This window comes from Hevea brasiliensis, chromosome 8 (genome assembly GCF_030052815.1).
Source record: "Hevea brasiliensis isolate MT/VB/25A 57/8 chromosome 8, ASM3005281v1, whole genome shotgun sequence".
Classification (NCBI taxonomy): domain Eukaryota; kingdom Viridiplantae; phylum Streptophyta; class Magnoliopsida; order Malpighiales; family Euphorbiaceae; genus Hevea; species Hevea brasiliensis.
Window position 1 is genome coordinate 21,749,106 of NC_079500.1, and position 17,153 is coordinate 21,766,258.

The 17,153-nt window shown below is 26.1% G+C and overlaps 2 protein-coding genes across 3 annotated transcripts; one reads left to right on the plus strand and one right to left on the minus strand.

The window, feature by feature from the left end:
• Window positions 1-6,276: 6,276 nt before the first annotated feature.
• Window positions 6,277-8,274, minus strand: LOC131182101 (uncharacterized). The gene is made up of 3 exons (XM_058150745.1): window positions 7,069-8,274; window positions 6,720-6,908; window positions 6,277-6,495 (listed from the first exon to the last, which is right to left on the minus strand). Exons 1-3 carry the CDS (start codon window positions 8,272-8,274, stop codon window positions 6,277-6,279), a joined length of 1,614 nt encoding a protein of 537 aa, XP_058006728.1.
• A 4,333-nt stretch (window positions 8,275-12,607) lies between these two features.
• Window positions 12,608-16,596, plus strand: LOC110649429 (uncharacterized). 2 transcript variants are annotated; one of them, XM_058151454.1, is made up of 4 exons: window positions 12,608-12,917; window positions 15,768-15,845; window positions 16,069-16,227; window positions 16,331-16,596. In XM_058151454.1, exons 1-4 carry the CDS (start codon window positions 12,795-12,797, stop codon window positions 16,439-16,441), a joined length of 471 nt encoding a protein of 156 aa, XP_058007437.1. In that variant the 5' UTR covers window positions 12,608-12,794; the 3' UTR covers window positions 16,442-16,596. The 2 variants fall into 2 exon arrangements, with proteins under 2 accessions (XP_058007437.1, XP_058007438.1); XM_058151455.1 differs by lacking the exon at window positions 15,768-15,845.
• The last annotated feature ends 557 nt before the right edge of the window (window positions 16,597-17,153 follow it).

Genomic DNA, 17,153 nt, shown 5'->3' on the forward strand with positions numbered 1-17,153 from the left:
TTTTTAAAAGATTTTTAATCAGCCAATTAAATTAAAAAATTAGTGGCCCATTTTTTAAATTTCCTTTTAAGTAATAAAAAAATTTAAAAAATTTAAATTGTAAGTAAAATATACAAGACTATGTCAAAATACTACATCCATCCAACATTAGACTCAGGGACTAAAAGAGAGCTATATCCCCTAAAAAGTTTTAAGTTTTAATTTAGAATAATTTAAATGTGAATATATCTTTAGTATACTCTTACATCTATATCGGTCAAACTAAACAAAAATATTTAATGAGCTCATATACTAATAATTTAATTTTTTTTATTTGCCAACTAAATTAAAAAAATTAGTGTCCCATTTTTTTTTAAATTTCCTTTAAATAATAAAAGAAGAAATTTAAAAATAATCAAATTTTAAGTGAACTACACAAGACACCTAGGTTTAAAAATTATATTCATCATTGACACTCTATATCTAAATGATATAAATCATTAATTGATTTTTTTTATTGGCCAATTAAATAATAAATTTTATTAGCAAATATGTTAATAATTTAAAAGATAAATTTTTTTATTGGCCCAACTCTAAATTTCAAGGCATATGGTAAAAGACCCAAGAACTCTGTTAACCAATCACTTCTTGATTCTTTTTCTGGGTCCACCTCTTTTTAAAATGAATTCGTACATTGCTTTCAAATATATACCAATGCCTGCGAACAAAAATTTACATGTGTACTCCTAAAGCATATTAACTTAATGCATAATAATGCATTTTAGGTGAATTTACTCATACTTTTACCAATAACTTCATGCTTCTTAAGCTTGAATGAAATTTTCATCTTTTAAGTTAATGGCTTATAAAAACAAGAGATTTGTCAATTTGAATATACAAAATCGTTAACCATTTTTTCAATAATACTATTAATCATTAATCATGGTAATATTTACTCTCAAAATTAAAGCTAAACTCGATAATCTTAAGAATTTACAACCTGCTGAAGGTCCTAATAATGGTTTACCATATATTTTCAAGGTCAAGAAATTAATTTTATTTATGTAAATATTTTATTTATTTTATTTTAATTTTATTTATAATATTTTTAATATATTTTGTATTACAGTTGAAATGTACTCACTGTCAGACAATGAGTCAAAAAGAAGTTTGTATGTATTCCACCCATCAAACAATGAAGTAAAAGGTAATATATATATATATATATATATATATATATATATATATATATATATATATATATATTCTAAATTGTTAAATATGTTTTTTATTTTTTTCTAAATTGTTAAATATGTTTAAGTTGATATAAAATTATTAAAATAAATTGATTGAAATTATAGCAATATCTTTTAAAATTGAGTGTAGTGTAGAACAATATGATATTTGAGTTTAAAATACATCACCAAGTTTTAATTGATATGTTATTTTAACTGATTAGAATATATTATTTAGTGCAAAGATTGTAGAAATCAAGGATCAGTATCTGTTATTACTGGACATGGTCAGCCGATTGAAAATAATAATAAAAATTATACTACGCTTATACATTTTAATTGCAAAGGATTTGAACCCCAAGATTTCACTTTTAGTGGAATTTGGAGAGCTGCATCTGTAAGTATTTATGTTATTTATTGAATAAAAAAATAGTTTATTTTTTTTTTGTGTTTTTCTGAAAGTTGGTTGACGGCGAAGATTACGAATTTAACTTTCGTCGTAGGGTTTTCCAAATAGGGAGCAACATGAAAATTTCCAACTTGGAATCCAAATTTGAAGTGGTTCGTAATTAGGAGCGCATCACCATACAAGCTAAATAATATGTAATGAGATATATGTATTAGCTGGTAGGAATATAATAAATTATTTACTATGGATTTAAGTATGTATTGCTGGTTTTTCCTTTTCACACGATTCTTTATAATATTAATTTTATTTAGTATTTAATATATATCACAAATGATTTGAATCATTTATTTTTAACTTATTAAATTTAAAATTATTCTTAAGAATTGCAGCATTAATACTCGATTTATATAAATTCAGTGAAGTTATAAAAGAAAATCAGTACAGAGCATTTCACGAAATAATAAAATATATAAATAAATAAATAATTAGAACTATAAAAACAAAAAAATAGAGTAGATTCGAGCATTCGATTTACCTAAATCAAACATAATTAAATCATCAAAACTGAATTATTAAAAATTATGATATTTTAAAAATCGAATCGAATTAAAATAAAGGAAAAATAAATTGAATTAAATCACTCTATTTTAATTTGATTTGAACTTATTAATTTTTAAGTTTTAGTAAAATTTTTTAATTTAGACTTAATTTTTAAATTATTTGATCTAATTTTAATCTTAATTTAAACTTAATAATAATTAATCAATAAAATTAAATAATTTATATATAAATATAATTTATAAATTTTTTATAAAAATAAATTAATTTAAAAATTACTAAAATAATTCTGTTTGATTGGGTTAAATTGATTTTTTTTTTCTCCGAAACAAAACGGAACCAAAATAACTAAAATTCCATGCTCTCCCTGTAACAGAGTGCCTTTCTGGACTGAAACTTCTCACTCTGTCCGGCCGTCGTGAAGTCGTCGCCACTTGCCATATTCTTCTTTTCTCAAAATCCTAATGGATTGTTGATTTCCCCACCCTATAATCGCGATTTGAGTGAGGAATTGAGAGATGCCAGTGCTGTCTCCTCTAACCACGGTATCTCCGAAACCGGCAAAACCTTGTCACACCGCCCTTCTTCGTCAGCATATATTTCCGACAAAAGTCGATAGGGAAGGAGATCTGAAAACAATAATCTGGTATGCGCGTGAACAGTGGTGAGCCATACCACACATTCTCAATTCCTCAATTTCGATAGTTAGGACGGTATGCACGTAAATGTATTATTGTTTTAATAATTTTTGATGCAAAATTTGGTCTTAAAAATGAATATATGATGGGACTTTGGACTCTGAACGGAAAAATTTCAAGTTTTGACTTTTACTAATGCTTTAAAATATCAAAGAATTAAGTATTTTAGTTGCCTTTTGTAGGAATAAATGGTTTGGTGGGTGTTTTTTCTTTTGTGGTGCAAATGGTAATTCTTTAACTTCTAGTGAAATTTGGACAACCTATTTGTAAAACTCCATTTTCTTGTCAAATCTGCTTCTAAAACCATATTTGTGAATCTTCCAGACTGTCTAATTCCACAAAGTGCTTCTGCTCCACAAACTCTATTTCTTCTAGGGGTTCTCATGTTGGCTGCTTTTATTGTGTGGTCATCCCCCTTAATTGCTTGCTCTGTATTTGCTTGTTTATTTATGACCATATTATTTTCCAAATACTCAAGCTGTAATTTATGTTGTTGATTCAAGTGATACTCATGGAATTGGAATTGTCAAAGAAGAATTTCATGCGATTTTGGTGGATAGACAGTCTAAACAATCCTAATTTTATTATAGATATGAGGTTAGCATCATAGCTCTGGCTCTGCGAAAAGCTTGTCATCTATTGTTATGATTTTAGTCAATTTGGTAGCTATTTTAGCTGGTAAACTGTTTGAGTTTATTGCTTGCTCTCAGAGGGTATGATATTCCCTTCAATTGGAAGATGATTTTAGACATACCTGATTGAGAAAAACAACAAGGAGACACAATACATGCAATCTCTTAATTTACCATGTGCTATGTATATAAATTGTTTTATTTATTTATTTATTTTAAGATGGGACAAGTTGTCAAATTTTTAGTAGAATTTAGGGAGAACTTACAAATACTTGAAAACATCAATGATTGGTTGTGATCAGGATGCTTCAGAATCACTGCTTTTTTGGCCAAGTTAGTGGTTGATTAAAGGAGTGTAACTGCCAACAAGTTCTTGCAAGCAAAGTACAAAAATGAAATGGGGACTGTGCTTTGTAGGATTCGAAAGTTCAAGCAACTTGATTGCTGCCATGGCATCCTCTTGTTTATGTGCACAGACTAGGATCTCGAGCCTCTCACTACGTTGAGCATACTGTATGCATTTTTTCTTATAGCCTATGTAATGCTTATTAGGATCATAGAGCAACTTGATTAGGGGTGGTGCACATGTTGTCAATAGAAATATCAAAAGAAAAAATCCCACTAGTACTGTCCAGATCCTTTAACTGCAAGGAGAAAAGGAGACAAATAAGAAAGAGTGAGTTCACTTGTTTATATACATACACATAACACTAAGTACACTAGGAATTAATCTTTAAGTCCAACATGAATATCAGTATAGGTACAGGCAATGAACCAGAGGCATTCAATAATTTTGCAATGAGAAGTTCTAGCAGCAATTGCGTTGCCCGCGACTAACATTATGTTAGGGTAAGAGTCTCTAACAAAGAATTATAGAAGATTTAGAAAAGAAGAGAAGAAGATTAGAAGGAGAGATAGAGAGAAGAGAAGAATAAAGAGTTGTATTTCTTGATTATTGTTCCAGAATGAAATACAAGAATAGCTATTGAGCTTTATATAGCAGCTTAGTAACAACCTATTACTAAGAGTAGTTAAACAGCTCAACAACTTTACTGCTCAGCAACTTTAGTAACTACCTCTCTCTTAATTCCCGCCAAACATACTTCCAAGCTAACTCTTTAAACTAACTCCCAACGTTTCTAACTACTCACTATTTCTTTCTATACTTCCTCCTCTGATACGTAACACGTTACTACTTGTTATTTCTCAACATAAAATAGAATGGTGAGATTGATTAGTTTGATGCATATAAGTACCTCAAGAATAGTGTAGCTCAAAAATGTTCCCATCTCCTTTGTGCCTTTAACATTCAAAATTTTAGAGTAAGAGCAGCAGCTTCTCTGAAAGGCATGTTGATAGAGAGTACCATGAGATAAGTTGCTGCCAACTTTATTATGTACACTATTAAGGCCATTTGAAAATTGAGAGCATCTTCAAAATGGTCTACTAATACCCATAAATTAAATTTGGAGGCACAGAAACTAGACAGCAGGGGAATGAGCAAGCCATAGACAACAGTATCAAGCTTAGATGTTAAGGTTGTTGCTAATGGAGACCTTGCTGGGATTAACAAGCCAAAAAGAAAAGGACCCCAAAGATATTCCAATCCATATTCTCACCCAATGATGCCAAATCTAAAACAACTACAACTATGAAATGAGTGTAAATATCCTTAATAGGTTCCCCTTCTGGGGTCACTCTAATGAACCATAAGGTCAGTATTCTCGAGAATACAATCAACATGAGAAAGAAAATAGAAGAAGAGCAGACTGAAATCCAAGTCTTGGTGATACTGGAGTAAAAATTCTGGCACCAAGATACCAGAGATTTTAGCTAACAAATCTTGCAATATCACCAAGTGATGAGTGTTGAGAGCTACCTGGACCTTATCTTTCATTTTGTAATGGAGGTATGTCGGTAGTCTTTAAGTGCGGTCCAAAAGTAGGTAAATTTTTTCGAGTTCCATCGTTGTTGCATCAAATTACAAATGATCTCTAGTGAGGCCGGATATGAAGGTGGAAGCCGATTGCATGAGTGGAGATATGGAAATTTGAGCTGCAATTCTCACAGCTCAAGTAAGAATTGGGTGCTTATGGGTTATTCTTGATTTCCATATGTGATATTATTTCCTGTTATTGAATCCATAGCTATTGGGGTAACTGATATTGATTTATGAGAATTTTGTTGGTTTGAATTTGAAGTTTTGCTTGTCTTTTGGCTTTAATCTGGCTTGTTTTTATTAATTCTTCAATGTTGAATACTAATTTCATGAAGGTTATTTGTGATATGAATTGATATGAGTTTTTCTAAACCTTAAGGAGTGCAGTTGTTTTTAGTAAAAACTTTTTTACTCTATTCGTAATGTGGTAGTTGCATTGTTCTCTTGTTTTAGGTTTCAAGATGGTTAAAAATACTGCATGGAGATGTCTTGATAAAATTGGAGTTTTTATACCAAGAGGATTCTTAGTACTAGGAATTGTAAATCTACTGTGAATTCTTAGTACAGTTAATTTAAATTGCAATGCATGCAGAAGCAGATTATATTGAGCTTCAAAAAGTTGGAAAAAAAAAAAAAGCTTACGAAGATAGGCAATTTAGCCTCAAACCGAATTGATTTGGTTCAGTTCGATTTTTTAATTTAAACCGAAAATTGCACAATTCTAATTGTGACAGACTTTATTAAAAAAAATTATAATAAACTTATTACTCAAATAAGAAAAAAAAAAATTCCGTTGCATCTTGCGGATTATCAGGTAGTTACATAATTAACAGGAATCACTAATATTTTCCCAGATGTCTTGGCTAAAAGCAAAATTCCTTTCTTCACGTTCACGAACTTGCATGAAGCATTCATCTTCACGCCTTGGGACAGCAGGAAAATTTTGTTTTATTTTTACTTGCTTTATGCAATTTTTCCAGCAGGATATAGGAGTAGACTTGTAACAAATACACTCTTCTTCATAAATTTGCTTCTGATATGAGAACTGTAAGAAAAATAATATCGTTAAACTAAGCTACAAAATTCTAGAACTTCATTTTTCCATTTTGTTTTCTTGATTTAAACTTCATATGCATTTATTTTAACAAAAAAGAAAATTAAATAATTTGTAATGGTGATAACTATCTTAACTGAAAAGCTACAATTTAGTTGTTACAATTCAGCATTCTTAAATGGAATTACTATATATAAAATTAAATAATATCATACCTTAAAAGAAGATTGTACGTTGAAATTAATTATGTCTAGACTTTCTAGATGTGGAGAAATCCAAAGCATAGCATCCACAAGTTCCGCAATTGGACGATGGCGATTAGTAGTCATTGAAAGTTTCAATTCTTTCACGTTATGCAATGGGGGTGGTGTGAGTTTTCTCACTTCGCAAGGAATAATATAATTCTGAAAAGATGAATAATTCATCACATAAATATCAGCTAGAATTTACATACTAATTCCATGAGTGTATTAATTCTGAACTAATTCAAAGTATTAATTGTGAACTAACTCAAAGTATACGTAAAAAAAGATTCAAATAATAGAAATGATTTAATATACATACCTCACCCGTATCACTTTCCAAAGTCACCATCTTGAAACATTGATTGAACTCGTCAAGTAATTTAATCAATCTAGTGTACCAGGAATTGTCCATATTATTGGATTTGATATACAAATTAACATTGGGTAAGGTCAAATTGTTTGAAGAAAATGAAATTATATCACCATAATATGAGAAGACATATAGATTACGTATATCAATATGAAGTTTAGCCACATTTCCACAAGAATCTATGCGCAATTTGTGAAGACTAGAACTAGAAATCTTGATACTCTCCAACATAGGGCAGTCAGCCAAGCTCAAGCATTCCAAGTGAGGAAATTTATTCAGTTGCTCATACAACCATTTATCAGTTATGGGAGCACTAAATATATGTAGGCTCTTCAAATTTTTCAAGGAAGTCACCTTTAATACAGAAGGCCAAGTGGGACCTTGCAAAGTGAATGAGTGAAGATTTGGTGTTTCCATCTTAAGTCGCTCAAAATGAACAATATCTTTTGCACAGAATTGGATGAGATTAACTAGATCAAATATCTGTAAAGACTTGATACCATAGCAGGTAATGAAACTCATATCTTCAATTAGAGGAGACCCAACAATAAGTTTGCTAATTACATCATCATCTGCAAAAACAACTGTAAGAGACAACTTTTTCAAGAAAGGTAATTTTATGTTACCGATAGATGGCAGATGCAACTTGCAGTGGCTCAAATCTAAAACCTGTATTGACATTGCATTGAGAACTGTTTGAGGCACGCAGTACTTATAGTTTTCATCATCATTACTTGGACCAACTTGAATCTTCAGGTGTTTAGCATTACTCTTCAGAGCGTAGCCAATCCATCTGTCCATAGTGGAAACCATTTCTGGTCTCTCATAAATAAAAGTCACAACAAGTGTAAACTTTATCAAATTATCCATCTGCTTGCATCGGCTTAACAAAATTTGCTCAACAAAGTTATATAACTGTTGTATGTTCCTTTCCCTGATCTCAAAGTCTTGACAATAGTAACGATCTTGATTTCCGTTAAATAATGCGTAAAAATTGAATTCTAAAATCGGAGAGGTCTTCCATACTTGAAACAATGTCTTTGATAATGCACTGGTTCGAGTGATTTGTTTGATAGGGAGAAAGGACAAGATATGATGCAATATATGTTCTGGCAATTCTGATATATAATCAACTGCTTCTATGCGTTTGTCCATGTCTATGATTGACAAATTTTTTTCTGTTTAATATATTAGAAAATAAAAAAAGTCATTTGACTTAACCAAAAAACACCTACATGTTAGATTAAAAGAAGTGATGTATGTAATTAAAAATAATAATAAAAAAAGCAATAAAAAAATTTTAAAAAAGGCATATTAAATTAAATGTTTAATTTTTATCGAACATTATTTACCATTAATTTCTATAATTTCATACTGTAAATAAGAGCATAGTGTACATAAATCAATTTATGTAGTATATTAAACATTATGAATCTTAAGATTTTTGACAATAAAACATTATGAATCAATAATAATTGCAGAAGAGAAAAGTCTAGTTATTTATGAATTTTGGTAATTATTGTAAGAAATTTCATAGTTTTTATTTATATATAAAATGAGAGATAAAAAATCATTGAGTTATTAACTGAAAAATTTATTGTCAAAAATCAATTTATGCAGTAAATTTTCGTAATTTCGAAGAAAAATCATTGATTAAGAAAAAAAAAAAAACCTGAAGTCTTCTGATTGTTTGTCATGTAAATAAGAGCATAGTATACATGAGAGCATTACATTCAAATTTTAAAGAAAAAAAAATATTGTATTAAAAAAAAAAAATTGGAGAGGTTAAGATCCTTACCTTTGTCCAAAAAATAACGTAGAGAATTTGGCATAAAAAATATACAGATATGAGTTTATTTATAGGCATTTAATAAATCTTAATCCTTAAAGAAAAAGAATTTCAATATCCATGATTTATTGGAGTTCAAATCTTAAAAGGATTATAATTTTATTTTATTTTTTAAGTAATTAGAGAATAATGATTCAAGATAAGATTATTAAATCTTTAAACTTTAGTATTAAATAAATTTTAACCTATTTAATAATTTGAGTACTATCTATCTAAAGCCATTTATAAATATTTTAATCCTATCTAATACACGAGCCTAAATATCTCTAATTGTTGTCTCTAATCACTGTAATTAAGCCTAAACCCACAATTACTTGTTTTGTTAGTCCCACTTGCTAGCGTCAATTAAGTTCCTTAAAAATTATAATGATCTTAATTTTTTAGAAAAACTCGTTTCTCTTTGCAAATTTTTTTATAGATTAAGAAAAATAAAATTAATAATTTCAGTCCTCAAATTAAATTTTATGGAATCTAAGTTTTATTGAGTAGTTAACTCTAAGTTTCAAGGCATGGGTGATGAAAGGTTGGGACTAATAGTTTAAGATTCGAATTAAAATTTAATTTATCCCTTAAATTTATTAAAAACGTTTATTTCACCCTAAAATTAACTTTCTAGCCAATTTGATAAATAAACTCATTAACTCACAAACATGTAGACAAAGAAAAGAGACAATAAAATATTAATTAATGACAAAAAAAATTCAAAAAATTATATTAATTTAACAAAAATTATTATAAATATGATAGCAACTCAATCTATGAATCACAGAGAACAATTATCTTGATTAAAATCAAACTATATTATATTAATTAAACTTAAAATAAAAATAAAAAATTAAAAATAAATTTTAGACTATGATTAAAAAAATTACACGAGAATAGAAAGATAAATTACCTCTTAATTTGTTGACCTCCTTTTGAAGCTGTTGGGACAATTTTAATTCCTTGATTTCAGCGTTACTTTTAACGATTTCTTCAAAATCTGAATATAAGACTATAATTGATAATTAAAATAGGTAAGAAAATATAAATAAAGAGATTAAAAATAAAATATAAACAGTAAAAAAATATGGACCTTATGGTGTTCCTTGAAAAAGAGAAAAGTAGGTGAAAAGGGAATTCAAATAAAGAATTAGTAGGAATTTATAATTTTTTTATCTTAAACTTTATGTGTATATATAGCTTATTAAAGGCCACACATGGTGAATTTTGATTTTACTTATTGACTAATTTCCAATTTAGTTTAGGATTTCTAATTCATATTTGATTAGGATTCTAAGGTATACTTTCTCTAACCTATTTGAATTATTATTTATTAATTAATAGTTGTAAAAGAAGATAATTGTTTAATTATTTAATTAAATTAAATTATAATTATTTAAAATCCCTTCCCTAAGTTTAGTGCGTCTTTCATAGATTAAGTTAATTTAATACCAACGTTATTTGCTCATGCAAATCTTTAAACAGCAAATATAAATTTTCAAATAATTAATTAAATTTTTAAAATTAATTAAAAATTAGTTAACCTTTTTTTTTTTATATAAAAAGATTGTTAAAATTAAATAAATAAGAAATCTAAGGATAACCAAGCTTAAATTTTCAGTTCTATTAATAAATATAATATAAGTTGCACATAAATTTTAATATAAATTTAGATCTTGAGTATTTATGTAATTTAAAAACCCATTATTAATTTTAGTATTTAAAATTTTATATTCAGATAATTTAGAATCAATCACAAAATTAATATTTAATAAAACTATTTTATATAAATGGCATTGAAAAATAACAATGACTTTATCATTTATAGATTTTATAATACAGAAAAAAATGTAAATTTTAATTTATTTTATCCACTAATAATTAATTTAATACATTTATTAATTAAAAAAATAATTATATATATATTTTAAATAATTACTTGCTGAGGAACCAAGAGATAAATTAATAAATAGACTTACTAAATCATAAACATGTAGACCGAGAGAACAGATAATGTAACAATAATTAATGGCACATAAGAATTCAAAAAATTAAATCAATTTAATAAGAATAATTATAAATATGATAGCTGACTCAACCTACGAGTCACAGAGAATAATTAAGAAAATTGGTATTAGATATCTTGATTAAAATCTAGTTATATTACATTATATTAATTAAACAAAAAATAAAAAATTTAAAATTAATATGTACATCATGATTAAAAAAAATATACGAGAACAAAAAGATAAATTACCTCCTTTCTTCATCTCTTTTTGAAGCTTTTGGGACGATTTTAATTCCTTGATATCAGCTTGTATATTAACGATTTCTTCAAAATCTGAATATAACGCTGTAATTGATAACAAATATAGGTAATAAAATATAAATAAAAAGATTAGAAATAAAATAAAAATACTTAAAAAGTCTAAACTTGTTATTCAAAATAAATATAATGTTTCTTGGAAAGAAGAAAAATACGATAGAAATTTAGCTAGAGGGTGAAAAGGAAATTCACGTAAAGAATTAATAGAAATTTACACTTTTTTGATCTTAAGCTATATGTATATAATATTAAATTTCGAATTTCGATTTTACTAGTTGCATTCCAAATTAGTTTAGGATTTTAAATTTCTATTTGATTTGGATTTGTGTTTATCCCATTCTAAGAAATAAGTACAGTGTTGATGTCATGACTTTCTCAAACTAATTTGAATTGTTATTCATTAATTAATAATTTTAAAAGAAGAGAATCAACAATCTTTATCAAATTTAATTTAAATTTTTTAGTGCACGCTAACCAAATCTTCTTTAATCATCCGGGGCCGACAGATCTCTTAATTAATCTTTTCGGTTGGAGGCCACAAGCCCATCAAATCTCTAGCCTAATAATATTCTCCATGAAAGGCTGAAATTATTTTTATTTATTTATTTATTTTTATTTAACTATATAATATTTTCACATTCAAAATGGGAGGAGGAGTGATATTCAATAAATTTTTTTAATAATAACGACTCTATAATTCAAACTCTTAATATTATAAATAAAATAGGCTTGGAGATGATTTTAAATCATTGATTAAATTGAGTGTTATGATATGACATTAATTAAGATTCGTAAATGAGTCTCACATGTCTAGAAATTGATCTTTCAAAAGTTAACATTGATTATGAATAACGTGCGTGTGTCGTTTATATAAAAATAATGAATTTATTAAAATTGTAACGATTTTAAGTGTGTGTCTATCTCTCGATAAAAAAAAATTATTTATTAATTTTTTTATTTTTTTGAATTTTTTTATTTATATACACATACAAAAATTAGTGATAAAAAAATTACTATTAAAATAATAATAATTTTAATAGAGTATTTATTTTTATATAATTTAATTTAATTATTATATAATTGTAACTCTATTACTTTAATTTTATATTAAATATATTTAAATTATTATTTTTTAAATTTCAATCATAATTCTTTATTCACTTAAATATTATTTTTTATATAATTAATTTTAATTAAAACTAAAGTTTTAAATTTTAAATTATCGAAAATAATTTTAATATCAGTGGGTTAAACTTCATTGTTGCTTAAATATTACTTTAATATTAATACTATAAAATTTCACGCCCATTCCGTTACGTCCACACAAAACTCACCCTAAAGAAAACACCGTTTGTCGACCACGTCTCGTCGTTTTAACGCAATATCAGTCTGCTGGCTTCGCAGATAAGAACGCACCTCTCGTTCTCTCAGCTGAGCACAATCCATACTCACATTGCACAGCGCAGAAACTAAAAAAGCTTCATCAAATCTCTGAATTTGAAGAAGAAGCAGAAGAAGATGTCGTGGCAAACATTTGTGGATGAGCATCTTATGTGCGAAATCGAAGGCAATCATCTCTCTGCTGCCGCCATCATCGGCCAAGACGGCAGCGTTTGGGCCCAGAGCTCCAACTTTCCTCAGGTATTTCTATACCTCACTCGTTCTTCGTTCTTGTCTAAAAATAACCCATGTGTTACTTTGGATCCATGGAAATTGATTCTTGGGTTAGATTTGGTGCTTAGATGTGATCTGACCTACTTTTTTCTTGGTTTCCTTTTTTTCTTTCCTTTAAAAAAAATTTATTAGTTTTTCGTCTGATTATTCTTCTTCTCCGTCTTTATTAATTATCTGATGGGATATACTGGAAGGAAATTGGTCATTCTTATCTGTTTTCCCAATTGAATTGGTTTCTTTCTTTAATTTTTTTGGGGGCTTGAAGTTGGTGCCTCTATGATCTGATTTGATGATTTTGTGGTAACTTGATTTACTTTTTTTTGAGGATTATTGAATGATTATCATACCCATGTGGGCTAATTAGGAATTGGGCGGTCTCATATGGTTCGTTTTATGATTGTAAGCGGATCTAGTTGAATTGGTTGATGGTTATGATTGATACTTGGGTTAGGTTGAATAACAATTAGATCTTGTGTATGCATCTTTTATTGGATTTTTGCACTTGGTGACTCTTCTGCTCTTAGGAACTCAGCTGGATGGCTGAGAACGAAAAATTATCAAAGAAAACCCTCTTAAGGCATGGGCATAGACCAGAAGATATGCTTGCTGCCACTGTAGTTCCTCTATAATGTAGTCTATGTTGGCTTCTTCCATCCTTCATAGTTCATCCAGAGACAAACTTCATGGAGATCCCTTCATATGTCCAGAATTATTTATAGTTGTATTATGAAATTATAAAGATTAAATAATTGATAGATTCAAAATTATGAGGATTAAATAGTTGTATTATCCAAATTATAAAAATTGAATAGTTGAGTTAGAAAGAATTTAGTTTAAAAATAAAGGCACGGACTAAACAATTCATGAATTAAAAAATAATTTAAAAAACAAATAAATAAAAGAACTAAATAGTAAGAAAACAATCTGTTACCAAAAAAAGAAGTATGAAAACAAAAAAGAAGTATGAAAACAATCAGGCATATATTTAGTAAAATTGTTTTATGTAAATGGCATTGAAGAATAACAATTACTTTATCAATTAATTTTATAATATAGAAAAAAGATTAATTTATGTTATCCACTAAAAATTAATTTAAAAAAATATAATTTTAAAGATTTAAAAAAAAATTCTATGGCATATACATGCAAACGTAGTTTTTATAAAATTCAAAAGAAGTATATATATATATTAAAACAAAAGGTTAAATGACACAAAAAATAAACCAAATTAAAACAAATCAAATAAATATAATAATATTATTTATTTCTTTTAATATGGAGTTGTGCTTTCCTTAAGCCTCTATTAATTTCTCCATTTCTTTTATAGCCGAATAATTAATGCCTTTCTTATTTGTGTTATGATTCAATCACTCACTTATTAATGACTAATTAAATCATAATTTAAAAATATACAAGTACATCTTATAAATAAGTTTATGTTATAGCTTCTTATAAATTAAAAATCAATTTTTTTTATCAAAAATAAAAGTTAAAAATAAATAAATAAAAAATCTAGTACAAGCAAGCTTAATTAAAATTTCAATCCTATTAACAAATATAATTTCAATTGAATATAAATTTTAATATAAATATTTATGTAATTTAAAAAACTCATTATTAGTTTTAGTACGTAATTTTTTCTATTTATAATAATTTAGAATTAATCGCAAATTTAATATTTAGTAAAATTCTTTTATTTAAGAATAGCGATTACTTTATCAATTAATTTTATAATATAGAAGAAAGATTAATTTATGTTATCCACTAAAAATTAATTTAAAAATTATAATTTTATAGATTTAAAAAAAAATTCTATAGCATATACATACAAACTTAATTTCTATAAAATTCAAAAGAAGTATATATACAGAGAGAGATATAAATTTATTGTTTTTAATGAATGATTCAAGAAAATATTATTAAATTCTGACACTCACGAAAATCGTATTATATAAATTCTAACATCTTGAATTTTATAGTCTCTAACTTCTATGTATGAGAAACCATTATGTATAATTTTCAAATATATTTCTTTTATTTTTTATATTGTATTTATATAATACTGCATAATCCAATAATTGTATTTATAAACATACATATTTTTTTACTTGTTACTTTATTTTAATATTTGTTAAAATTTAAAAAATATTTTTTATTTAAAATAATTATGTAATATCCTTTTAATAAAGATTTTTATGAAATAAAAGAAAATTAAAATTAATAATTTCGGTCATCAAATTAAATTTTATAAAATCTATGCTTTATTTATTTATTAGTCAACTCTAAATTTCAAGGGATATGGTAAAAGACTCAAGAACTCTGTTAACCAGTCACTTCTTGATTCTTTTTTTTGGGTCCACCTCCTTTTAAAATGAATTCTACATTGCTTTCAAATATATATCAATGCCTGCGAACAGAAATTTACTTGTGTACTCCTAAAGCATATTAACTTAATGCATAATAATGCATTTTAGGTGAATTTAGTCATACTTTTACCAATAGCTTCATGCTTTTTAAGCTTGAATGAAATTTTCATTTTTTATGTTAATTGCTTATAAAAACAAGAGATTTGTTTATTTGAATATACAAAATCGTTAACCACTTTTCAATAATACTATTAATCATTAATCATGGTAATATTTGCTCTTAAAATTAAAGCTAAACTCGATAATCTTAAGAATTTACAACCTGCTGGAGGTCCTAATAATGGTTTACCATATTTTTTCAAGGTCAAGAAACGAATTTTATTTATGTAAATATTTTATTTATTTTTATTTAATTTCATTAATAATATTTTTAATATATTTTGTATTACAGTTAAAATGTACTCACTGTCAGGCAATGAGTCAAAAAGAAGTTTGTATGTATTCCACCCATCAAACAATGAAGTACAAGGTAATATATATATATATATATATATATATATATATATATATATATATATTTTTTTTTTTTTTCTAAATTGTTAAATATGTTTAAGTTGATATAAAATTATTAAAATAAATTCATTGAAATTATAGCAATATCTTTTAAATTTGAGTGTAGTGTAGAACGTTTAAAATACATCACTAAGTTTTAATTGATATGTTATTTTAACTGATTAGAATATATTATTTAGTGCAAAGATTGTAGAAATCAAGGATCAGTATCTGTTATTACTGGACATGGTCAGCCGATTGAAAATAATAATGAAAATTATACTACGCTTATGCATTTTAATTGCAAAGGATTTGAACCCCAAGATTTCATTTTTAGTGGAATCTGGAGAGCTACATCTGTAAGTATTTATGTTATTTATTGAATAAAAAAATAATTTATATTTTTATATTTTTATTTGTATAATATTAACTTATTTTCTTTTTTGTGTGTTTTTCTGAAAGTTGGTTGACGGCAAAGATTACGAATTTAACTTTCGTCGTAGGGTTTTCCAAATAGGGAGCAACATGAAAATTTCCAACTTGGAATCCAAATTTGAAGTGGTTCGTAATTAGGAGCTGCATCACCATACAAGATAAATAATATGTAATGAGATATATGTATTAGCTGGAAGGAATATAATAAATTATTTACTATGGATTTAAGTATGTATTGCTGGTTTTTCCTTTTCACATGATTCTTTATAATATTAATTTTATTTAGTATTTAATATATATCACAAATGATTTGAATCTTTTATTTTTAACTTATTAAATTTAAAATTATTCTTAAGAATTGCAGCATTAATACTCAATTTATATAAATTAAGTGAAGTTATAAAAGAAAATCAGTACAGAGCATTTCACGAAATAATAAAATATATAAATAAATAAATAATTAGAACTATAAAAATAAAAAAATAGAGTAGGTCCGAGCATTCGGTTTACCTAAATCAAATATAATTAAATTATCAAAACTGAATTATTAAAAATTATGATATTTTAAAAATCGAATCGAATTAAATTGAATAAAAAATAAACTGAATTAAATCACTCTATTTTAGTTTGATTTAAACTTATCAATTTTTAAATTTTAACAAAATTTTTTAATTTAAATTTAATTTTTAAATTATTTGATTTAATTTTAATCTTAATTTAAATTTAATAATTATTAATCAATAAAATTAAATAATTTATATATAAATATAATTTATAAATTTTTTATAAAAATAAATTAATTTAAAAATTACTAAAATAATTGTGTTTGATTCGGTTAAATTGATTTTTT

Bases quoted from the DNA above. Each gene is read 5' to 3' on its own strand.
- LOC131182101 (XM_058150745.1), bottom strand. From the start codon at position 8,274: ATGGACAAACGCATAGAAGCAGTTGATTATATATCAGAATTGCCAGAA. The intron at 6,909-7,068 runs GTATGTATATTA...TCATCTTTTCAG, and splicing joins TGGAAAGTGATACGGGTGAG to AATTATATTATTCCTTGCGA. The intron at 6,496-6,719 runs GTATGATATTAT...TTTTTCTTACAG, and splicing joins ACGTACAATCTTCTTTTAAG to TTCTCATATCAGAAGCAAAT.
- LOC110649429 (XM_058151454.1), top strand. From the start codon at position 12,795: ATGTCGTGGCAAACATTTGTGGATGAGCATCTTATGTGCGAAATCGAA. The intron at 15,846-16,068 runs GTAATATATATA...TATATTATTTAG, and splicing joins ATCAAACAATGAAGTACAAG to TGCAAAGATTGTAGAAATCA. The intron at 16,228-16,330 runs GTAAGTATTTAT...TTTTTCTGAAAG, and splicing joins GAATCTGGAGAGCTACATCT to TTGGTTGACGGCAAAGATTA.